The 11,726-nt window shown below is 46.2% G+C and overlaps 1 protein-coding gene across 1 annotated transcript; it reads left to right on the top strand.

Annotated features, from left to right (window-relative positions):
- Positions 1–2,530: 2,530 nt before the first annotated feature.
- On the top strand, positions 2,531–8,266 carry LOC141911243 (uncharacterized). The gene has a single exon (XM_074802229.1). The coding sequence runs from the start codon at positions 2,531–2,533 to the stop codon at positions 8,264–8,266; it is 5,736 nt and encodes a 1,911-aa protein (XP_074658330.1).
- The last annotated feature ends 3,460 nt before the right edge of the window (positions 8,267–11,726 follow it).

Here is an 11,726-nt window from a genome sequence, read left to right as displayed (position 1 = left end):
GACTGACGGTAAACCATTGAGCTACACAGAGTGGTATAAACCTGTTATTAATGAAACGATACCAGAAGTTATTCGAGGATTGATATCTCCGCTAAGAAAACAACCGATAAATGACGTCAATATGCCGTGTACGGCGATGATACTGAATAATCCACGAGGATCGGCGAACTGGGTTCGATTCCCGTGTCAAATCGAGGAGACGCACACGACATTCATTTGTGAATCTGAGAGAATCGACATCAAAAACAAACACAATTCAACGATAAACGATGCGAACAATTCATCAAATACAGACTTAAATAAAACAATAGATCAAACGATTCCCGATATTACTTTAATAAATTCAACCTGTCCAAGAGGTTGGGTAACTATTTCGGGACAATGTTTTCAAATACTAACCGACTGGAAAAACAATCGAGGTTTGAATATTCGGAGTGCTAGAGAAATGTGTCACAGTTTCCGCGCCGAAATAGTAAAAATCACCTCAAATACAGAAAGTGACGTGAAAAACTTGGTCAGCGAATTTCAATATCGTCATCAATATGGCGCTATACTGACAATGGGCCTCGATGGATTTAAAGTTATCAAACCACTGGTGACCAGAAATGAAATTACTTATATTCAATCGGTTAAATGGTCAGTGACTGCCTTCAATGATAAAGTACATTCCGTGTTGTGTACCTATAATGTAACTGGTGAAGAGTTGGCTTCTATAAGCGGTTGTAAATCGTGGCAGTTTGAATGTAACGATCAAAGATGTATCAGCGACCATCGCGTATGTGATACCAGACACGACTGTCAACACGGTGAAGATGAACTCGATTGTACGGATATCAATTTACACAGTCAGTTCCGCTGTAACGATGGACAGGTTATATCGATAAGCGGTTTCTGTGACTTTATGAGAGATTGCGTCGATGGCTCGGATGAGAACTCGTGCTATCATCCACCGTGTTTATCTACGCAATATCGCTGTTCCAATCACCAATGCATCGATAGTTATAAACGATGTGACGGACTAGCCAACTGTAAAGACGGTTCCGATGAGGTTGGATGTACTTCCGAACTTTGTCAGGGGTTCTCGTGCGCGGACGGTGAATGTATTAGTTTTCAGTTGTATCGGGATGGTGTCGTGGATTGTAGCGGAAGTCTCGAAGAAGACGAATTGGTTACTAATATGACAGTGAATCCCGAGGTTTACTGTAATGATGACAATCAATGTTCGACTCGTTTCACAGATCTGTGTAAGGAATCGGATGAACAAAGATGTTCGTTCAATTCTCTTCGCTGTTATTCCCGACACGAAAGGTGTATTTTAGAAAGGATGCCGATTGGTTTCCCGGTATGTAGAAATCTTGAACATATACTCGCGTGTAATGACTTCGAATGCGCGGCTGGTACTGTAAAATGTCCGGCATCTTACTGTATACCGATCAGACACGTTTGTGACGGTCGATCCGATTGTCCTAATTCAGAAGATGAACGAAACTGCGAGACTTGGTCGTGTCCGGGAATGTTTAAATGTGGCCAGGAAAACCGATGTATTCCGCAATCTGAAGTTTGCGACGGAGTCGTAAATTGTAAACATAACTCGGATGACGAGTCATTCTGTAAGGTCACGTGTCCTGAGCGTTGTAATTGCCGGGGTCATTTCATCGATTGTGAAAATGCTCTTTTATCAGATATCACTGATCGTTTTATAGAATCAACTCGGGTTTTGATTTTGTCTAATAATCGAGTCGTATTTAACGAGTCGACGTTCAACTCTTTCATTTATCTTCGTTTTCTCGATATTTCGGGAAATAATTTGTCTTACATCGTTCCAAACGCGTTTTCTAATCTTGTTGTAACCGTTACAACAGTTTATCAAAGCCAGATGGCTATAGTGCCCGTGGACCTGGTTACCACCGAGATCCCGTGTGAACTCGCGTTTCATAATCTATAACACGTGTATTATTTTGTTTCTAACTAGTTTAAGACTGTGCCTGTTCTCTCGTTTGTATATTTTAATCCTTTTTATAGTAACATTTTGACAGTTTGTAACATTCTCAACAGATTGTAATCATAATTAGTTCCCAGCCTGATTTTGTATAAAGGCCGCAACAAATATCCTGTAAAATCAGTTCATCTATGCAAGCCTGACTGTACACATCTCTCCGCTAAATAAATCGCTATAGTCTGAAGAAAGTCTTAAAGTTAGTCATTTTCATGACGAAAGGAACGGCTGCTTCAAGGGACAGGACGACGACTCTGCCTTGCTGCTTCAACCAGGGGACGTGACTCTGGCCGACTCGCTAAATTTGCTTCTGTCTGGTGACCCGCCTGGCTTTGCTTCTGCCTTGTCGACCCGCCTGGCTTCTGCTTCTGCCCGGCCTTTGCTTTGCTTCTGTCCGAGAACCTATACAGTCCTCCTCGCTCGCTTCCTCACTCCCATCGCCTGTCAGTGGAGTGAGCCCGAAACCCCGTGGTGTTGGACCGAGAACTCTCCCAACATTAACTGGTCCCTCGAACCGGATAGAAGACAACAAAGATGACCGAAGAAAGCAGAAAACTGAAGACCACCCGAGGCTGCAGAAAAGCAACGTTTACCCGGATCTGCAACCAAGTGACCACGCTGATCGAAGTTCGAGGCAGCCGAACCCAGTTGGTGTCGCTGGTCCAGAAGTTAGCAGACGCCTTAGAAAATGTCGCGATAGCCAACGACACGTACGTCGATAGCCTCAACGATGAAACTGAGACAGCCGCCGCAGAGAAATACGTCACCGAAATCGAAGAGACGCACACACAGATGGTCGCTAGCATTAAGACCTATCTGCAGTCAAGAGCTGACGACGCCTCATCCGTCATGTCAAAGGCCTCGTCAGCGGCGTCACGAGCAACCACCGTACGTGCGCAGAAGAAGGCCCTTGAAGTAAAACAACTGAGACGTCGCCTCGAAATAGAACGTCAACAAGATGAACTCACTCGTCAAGCCAAGCTAGCCCAGGCTCAAGACGAAGCCGACGCCGCCGCGCTAGAAGCCAGCCTCCAAGACGCAGATGTCTTAAACGCTGATCGCCTACGTGACTTCGACGACGAAATCCTGCCTATGCCGCAGCCCGATAGAATCCTGCCGATGTCGCAGCCCGATAGAATCCTGCCGATGTCGCAGCCCGATAGGATCCTGCCGATGTCGCAGCTCGATAGAATCCTGCCGATGTCGCAGCCCGATAGAATCCTGCCGATGTCGCAGCCCGATAGAATCCTGCCGATGTCGCAGACCGATAGAATCATGCCGATGTCGCAGCCCGATAGAATCCTGCCGATGTCACAGCCCGATAGAACTCTGCCGCCGATGCAGCCCGTTATACCGCCGCCTGACTGGTCCATGTCGTATCAACCCGAATATCAGCCGAACCGAAACCAACCAACCAATCAAAGCAGAAGATCGAACCATCTATTCTCAAAGTCCGTACCGAAGATACATTTGCACAAGTTTGACGGTGATCCAAGCGATTGGCCGAAATGGTATGGTTTGTTTAAGGCGCTGATCGACGACCAACCAGATCTTACAAACACAGAGAAAATCACGCACTTGCAGTCAGCCGTGACCGGTGTCGCACAGCAGACGATTGCCGGTATGATGTACGAAGGTCGACTATATCACCAAGCTCTGAGATCACTCGAAGAAAGATTCGGCCGAGAAGAAGACGTCGTGAAAGCGTGCCTCAAGAAAGTTTTCACACAGCCCCCGCTGAAGAATTGTGATGCAGGACCGCTCGAAAGATTTCAAGCTAGCCTTCACTGTGCCGTGACGACCCTTGAGAATCTCGGCTATCAGGGTGACCTAGCAAGCGTAGAGAATCTTCGCCGAATCGTAATGAAGCTACCGCCAGAACTCAACCGTGAATGGGGCAAGAAAGTATTTGAGATTGAACCACGCCGCCCAAACCTGTCTGACTTGAGTAGATGGTTGACGCAGCAAGTGAAGATATCATTGAACTGTCCAGCCACGCGGACTGAAACAAGAGAAACTCGAAGTTTCGACCGACCACGACCGAATACTAGATCGATGTTCACGACCCAGAATCAAGCTAAATGTCCACTCTGCAACGAAGACCATAAGCTCGCTGTATGTCGAACGTTTAAGCTGAAGTCTGTCAACGAGAGATCAGCGTACATTGCAGAGTCAAAGAGATGTTTCTGCTGCTTGGGAGAAGGTCATCGTGTGAGATTCTGTCCTGGCAAGAAAACATGTACCCAGCCAAACTGCAAGGGGAAACATCACCCCCTGCTACACGGGAGTCAACGAGTGTACCCGAAGAGAGAAGTCGCTGCAGTGTGTCTATCAGATGAATCATCCGTCAACAACCAAGAATACTACGAGACTGAAGCCGAAATCAACACTACTAGCCGCCAGAAGCATAACGTGTCAAACGCCATACTGCAAGTCGTTCCAGTCAGACTTTATGGCGACGGAGGTCAGCACCAAGATACCTATGCGCTACTCGACTCAGGCGCACAAACGTCACTGTGCTGTAGCAGACTTGTTGATCGACTCGGTATCAGCGGCGAGAGAAAATTTCTGAAGTTGAGCAATGTCGAAAATGACGGTGAACGGTACAAGACGCTTAAATTCAAGATGAAAATCAAACCGCTCGGACCCGAAGCCGTCAAAAACGTCATAGAAGTCAACGAGGCGTGGGCTGTACCCAGATTGAACGTTTCGATGCCGAAGATAAAGAAAACGATAATCGAAAACTACTTCAGTGACATTTGTATACCAGAAACGTCATCCGGGCAAGTAGAAGTTCTGCTGGGAGCCAACGTCATCGAAGCCATCATCCAGCACGAAGTCAGAACAGCAGGGCCCGGCCGACCGATTGCCGTAAGAACCGATTTTGGCTGGTCCGTTACCGGCAATATGGCGAATACCGAACAGACGACTGAAAGAAACGTATTGTGCCTCGGGAAGTCGACCGATAATATCCACGAGACGCTTGATGCATGGTGGTCAACGGAGTCTTTCGGAACGAAGTACGACAAGCCCGTAGCCGAATCCCGAGAAGATATCAGAGCCGATAAGATCCTGCGAGAGAGAACGAGATGTCTCGGTGACAGATACGAGACGAGCCTACTGTGGAAGAACGACGACGTGCAGTTACCGAATAATCGCCCTATGGCCTACCGCCGATTAGAAACGACCGAGAAGTCCTTGATTCGTGACCCGGCGAAAGCAGAAGCATATAAGCAGACACTCGCAGCTTACATCGCCGATGGCTACGCCCGTAAACTTACGCCACTTGAAGCTGCCTCTAACCAGAAGAAGAGATGGTATTTGCCGCATCACGCCGTCGTAAACCCAAACAAGAAGAAGATCAGAGTAGTATTTGACGCTGCTGCCACTTACCAGGGAGTGTCACTGAATAACCAACTCATAACCGGCCCAGATCTGCTCCAAAGCCTACCAGGAATCCTGCTAAGATTCAGAGAAGAGCCGATTGCTATAACGGCCGATATCGAGCAGATGTATCACCAAGTAAAAGTTCGAGAAGAGGACCGACCAGCCCTCAGTTTTCTGTGGAGAGACTTAGATACCACGAGACCGCCAGACGTCTACGAAATGCAAGTCACAATCTTCGGCGCCCGGTGTTCTCCAGCCATGGCGAATTACGTCTTAGGAAAGACAGCAGAAGACAATGAATCAGAAGTAGACGCAGAAACCGCCGCAGCCATTAGAAAACATTTCTACATGGACGATTTTCTGAAGTCCGAAAATTCGACCGCCAAAGCTATTCAACGCGCAAAAGATGTAACGATGCTGGTGAAACGTGGTGGATTCAGACTGACGAAATGGACGAGCAACAGTCGTGAAGTCCTGCAAGCATTACCACCATCCGAAGTCAGCTGCCAGTCGATCGATTTGATGGCCGACCAGCTACCCGCTGAACGTACCCTCGAGGTGATATGGGATCCAGAGTCAGACACGATTGGTTTCAAGGTCCGAGAAGCAATGACGCCGGCTACCAAACGGGGAGTGCTAAGCAAAGTTTCATCAGTTTTTGACCCGTTTGGCATTGCTGCACCATTCACAGTTAAGGCGAAAATCCTGATGCAACGTCTTTGGTGTCAGAAACTCGACTGGAACGATGAACTAACTGGTGGGGACCTAGAAAATTGGCAGATCTGGCTCGAAGAATTGATCAAACTTGAGATGCTGAAAATTCCGAGATGTTACCGAGCACCAGATGTGCCGTCGACCGGGCGACAACTACATGTCTTCTGTGACGCATCCGATAAAGCCTTCGGTGCCGTGGCTTACCTTCGCACGCAACACGCTGATGGCAACGTCCGAGTCGCATTCGTCATGAGCAGATGTCGCGTCGCCCCGCTGAAGAAACTATCAATAGTTAGGTTAGAGATGCAAGCAGCAGTCCTGGCCGTGAGACTAGCCGACACCATTCGCAAAGAAATCAGCTATGTAATCGATGAGACGATATTCTGGTCGGACAGCGAAATTGTGCTGAAGTATATCGCAAATGAAACGAAACGATTCCACATCTTCATCGCCAATCGGGTAGCTGAAATCCACGACTTCTCGCATCCAAACCAATGGCGACACATCCCAGGAAGTCTGAACCCAGCTGACATCGTGTCGAGAGGTGCCACCGTCACAGAACTCAAGTCCAGCGTCTGGCTAGAAGGACCTGAATTCCTCAAACTTGATGACACAAACTGGCCGAAGTCGAAGCTAGTCGACTCAATGCTGCAAGACGATCCCGAAGTTAAGAAAGTCAACACACTGTCCGTCGCAGAAGTGTCAACCACGCTTCCAGACCCTGCTAGATGGTCCTCGTGGATGAAATACAAACGAGTCGTCGCGACAGTAGTCAGGGCTAAGTCGATCCTGATGAAGCGAGACGTCGCGAACACCGAGCCGCTGAAAGTTTCAGAGCTCGAAGAGGCGGAAATGCTGATTTTCAAAGCGGCACAAGAAGCAGCGTACGGCGAGGAAATAGCTGATTTACGAAGCCACCGACCAATCTCGAGAACTAGCAAGATACTGCCGCTAACTCCGAAGCTTGATGAGAACGGTGTCTTGAGAGTTGGTGGTCGCTTAAAAAACGCACCGATCGCAGAAGCCGCGAAACATCCGATACTGCTGCCGAAGAACCACGAAGTGACGAGACTAATCATCCACCACTATCACCACCAAATGTTCCACGGTGGTCTAGCAGTAACGATGAACGAAATCCGGCAGAAGTTCTGGATCCCCGAATGTCGTTCGACCGTGAAGAAACTCGTTCGCCGATGCGCCTACTGCATTAAAAGAAGAGCGAAGCCACAGCCGCCGATAATGGCCGACCTACCTGCTGCCAGATTCGACACCGCGAGCCCGTTCAGCAGTGTCGGTATCGACTACTTCGGACCGCTCCAAGTGAGAAAGTTCCGTAAGACGGAGAAAAGATACGGGCTGCTGGTAACGTGTCTGGCCACCAGAGCTGTGCACTTGGAAGTTGCGTACTCATTAGACACGGACAGCTTCATAATGGCACTTAGGCGATTCATCGCTAGACGCGGAAAACCAAAGAGAATCTACTCGGACAATGGGACCAATTTTACTGGTGGCGAGAAGGAACTTCGAGACCAGTTGGCGAAGCTGAACCAGACGAAAATCGCCGATGCAACGTCACAAGATCACATCCAGTGGTATTTCAACCCACCTGCCGCTAGCCATATGGGTGGAGTTTGGGAACGTCTGGTCCAGTCCGTTAAAAGAAACTTGAAAGTGGTCCTGGGAAAACAAATTGTCACCGATGAAGTGCTGCACACCGTGTTTACCGAAGTCGAAGCCGTCGTGAATTCGAGGCCACTGACGTACGTCAACTCCAGCCACGACGAACCGGAGGCGATAACACCGAGCCATTTTCTACTCGGCAAGACGAACCCGAACCTACCACCCGGAGTGTTTGATGCTGATGATTTGAACGCCAGAAAACGATGGCGACAGGCCCAGGCACTCACTAATCAGTACTGGGCTCGCTGGACGCGGGAATATCTGCCGACACTTGTCCAGCGAACCAAATGGAAGACCGCAAACCGAGACCTACAAATCGACGATGTGGTACTACTCGCCGATGACAACCTGCCACGTGGTCAGTGGCCGCTCGGACGTATCATCAATGTCCATCCCGGAAGCGATGGACATGTCCGCTCAGTGGAACTCAAGACGACAAGCGGAGTCTACAGGCGACCGGCGACGAAAGTTTGTCGACTCGATGCCTGAACTGTTTGCGACACGCGGATATCTTATTGCGAACTCTCGATGTTGGACCGATCATCTATTCGCCGCCGATTATCAATGTTTTCGTGAAAGAACAATTACGCGTGTTCGTGTATTTTCGTGATTTACCGTATTTGGACTATACCGGACTTTGGCGCGGGAGGATGTTGTAACCGTTACAACAGTTTATCAAAGCCAGATGGCTATAGTGCGCGTGGACCTGGTTACCACCGAGATCCCGTGTGAACTCGCGTTTCATAATCTATAACACGTGTATTATTTTGTTTCTAACTAGTTTAAGACTGTGCCTGTTCTCTCGTTTGTATATTTTAATCCTTTTTATAGTAACATTTTGACAGTTTGTAACATTCTCAACAGATTGTAATCATAATTAGTTCCCAGCCTGATTTTGTATAAAAGCCGCAACAAATATCCTGTAAAATCAGTTCATCTATGCAAGCCTGACTGTACACATCTCTCCGCTAAATAAATCGCTATAGTCTGAAGAAAGTCTTAAAGTTAGTCATTTCATGACGAAAGGAACGGCTGCTTCAAGGGACAGGACGACGACTCTGCCTTGCTGCTTCAACCAGGGGACGTGACTCTGGCCGACTCGCTAAATTTGCTTCTGTCTGGTGACCCGCCTGGCTTTGCTTCTGCCTTGTCGACCCGCCTGGCTTCTGCTTCTGCCCGGCCTTTGCTTTGCTTCTGTCCGAGAACCTATACAGTCCTCCTCGCTCGCTTCCTCACTCCCATCGCCTGTCAGTGGAGTGAGCCCGAAACCCCGTGGTGTTGGACCGAGAACTCTCCCAACAAATCTAAACAATCTATACGCATTAGACCTTACACACAACCGCTTAACATCATTATCTACTAATACATTCGCAGGTTTGATCGGTTTAAAACAACTATTTCTTATCGGAAATCCGCTGCAACATTTAGAAGACGGTTGTTTCCGAGGTCTGACGTCACTTACTGTTCTCAATCTTCACGAACTTTCTATATCGGTTCTCGGTGAAAATGTATTTAAAGGTTTATCCGCATTACAGTCGTTAAATATCAGCAGTAACAGAATACATTATATTTCCAGCTATGTTTTTTACGGATTGGTTGGACTTGAAATTCTAGATCTCGTCAACAATTCCGAAGTAATATCCGTAGAAAGAAACGTTCTGGGCGATCTTACATCATTGAAATACCTCGCTTCGGATGCTTACAAATTTTGCTGCATGGCACCGAATGTTGATCGATGTCTTCCCGAAGCTGATCAATTTTCCACCTGTTCTGACCTGATGGGTAACGCTGTACTGAGGGCCATCATCTGGGTGATCGCATCTTTCAGTTTTCTCGCTAACAGTATCGTTATTTTATTTCGCGTTCAAGCTTTGCGGATGGAATCCTCCGGAACACGTAACACATCTTCAGATATCCTCATCATAAATATTGCCGGTTGTGATTTTCTGATGTCGGTCTATTTGTTTTTGATCGCAGGAGCTGACCACGCATTCAAAGCCGTTTATTATCTGAATTCTGAAACCTGGACGGATAGTTCATTATGTCGTCTCGCCGGGGTTATTGTCACCGTTTCGTGCGAAGGTTCCTTAACTTTCCTCTTAATTCTAACGCGTCAGAGATATTCGAATATCGTCAACCCGTTTTCCAGAAGTCCGATTATAACTCCGAAATACGTTACCGGTATTTGTTGCATTTGTTGGCTCGTTATAAGCACAGTTTCTATTCTACCGCTGTCATCGTCGTCTTACTTCGGAGACAATTTTTACGGTACAACCGGAGTTTGTTTGCCTATGAATTTACTGACGATCGACGTCAATGGCTGGCACTATTCATTCGCTATTTTTGCCGTGTTTAATGCGGCCATATTGGCTACGATAATGACGACGTACGCTCAGATGTATAGACTCGTATCTGGGAGTAGGTCGGGTTCGGGTAGAGCCGATCCTACCGAACTGGTTTTAGCACGAAGGAGTTTAGTAATCAATCTTTGTAATCTATTTTGCTGGCTACCGATAATAATCGTTCAGTTTTGCGCCGTATTTTCGGTCGAGATACCGAACCAGGTGGCCGCTTGGCTGGCCGTTCTATTTTTACCGATCAACTCGTCTCTGAATCCGCTTCTTTATACAATACTGACGATCGATATGAAATCAATTAGAACGAGATATAAACGTCAACAAAAGAAGTAGATTAAGAACACTTCAATAGCAATAAAGGAGCTTTTAAACGAATCGTTTTAATGTTCATGGTCGCGCACCAAACTCTAGTAATGAATCTAAAGAACAAAGGACAGATATTAACGATGACCTTTGGGCCTATGGTCCATTCAGTTTTTATATCACTACTTTATCTACACTATTCGTATAAATTAGTGTTTTTTCGTAGCTATTAGATTCATTGTAGATTATTTGTTGAATGCAATAGTATTTACTTCAGGTGTGGATTTAAGGGTGAGATCTCGGTGAGCCCTTTACTGGCCAGTGTAATTTAAATAGACGATTACATAGATGATGACTTATTTATCTATGAATGTATTCACCGATGTAGTGCGTGTTGCGTGCGTGCGTGCGTGCGTGCATGCCCACATTTTCTTGTTACATTTTTGTCACTGTATATCATGCGATATCAATAATGTAATAATGTAACGACCTAATGAAAAATAGATACTATACTACTTTACTAAATGTGCCACCGGATGAAATTATTTTTCAGCCACCACCGAACCGTATGGTGACCGATTCGGGTAAACGAAATTGCCACGTAAAAGAAAGTGCAATATACCTCATGCAAAATATCATAAGCATTGAATATCATGATCGATATATGGAATCAATTTTCAATAGAATACGAAGTCAAGTTCAACGCTAAAAAGACTATATATTTTATCTACTTGTTCTTCCCTGGTAGGATCAGAATCATTGATAATCACAGTGTTTTATTTCAATCATCAAGACCACATTATTTAGGTATCAAAAACTGGTATGCACTTGTGTAATATGATCGCTACCGATGAGACAGACTCTCAACGGATATACCACGCAATATGTGATTTAAACAGAATAGTAGATTTATTTCTCTCACAATTTAATCATGTTAACCCCTATATCAGATTTAATTTCGAAAGATGACTATATTCGAGTCTATTGGAGCGTTGCTCGCCACAGTTACATTTTCGGTAATCGGGTGATGATTCGAAGCGTTCAGATTCAACAGGTTTAAGGTTTATGATTATTTGTCCTAGTTTAATTCCGGTCACGATACAGTTGGATTGACAGGTACTTTAGTTGATCACGCGTAATCAGTTATCCGTTATCATTATCTCCATTTATACACTAATTCTGGACGATGAACAATTTGAATTTTTTTTAATGGCTCACGATTTTCTTCTGACCGTGGGTTTATCAACGGGTAGTTTGGAGAGTTAGCCTATAGATAATGCTTTGGTACG

The sequence above is a fragment of the Tubulanus polymorphus genome, chromosome 9 (genome assembly GCF_964204645.1).
Source record: "Tubulanus polymorphus chromosome 9, tnTubPoly1.2, whole genome shotgun sequence".
NCBI lineage: Eukaryota > Metazoa > Nemertea > Palaeonemertea > Tubulaniformes > Tubulanidae > Tubulanus > Tubulanus polymorphus.
The sequence above is the reverse complement of the archived record's forward strand: the minus strand, read 5'-3'. Positions and strand labels throughout refer to the sequence as shown.

Coding starts and splice junctions, on each gene's coding strand:
- LOC141911243 (XM_074802229.1), top strand. CDS start 2,531: ATGACCGAAGAAAGCAGAAAACTGAAGACCACCCGAGGCTGCAGAAAA.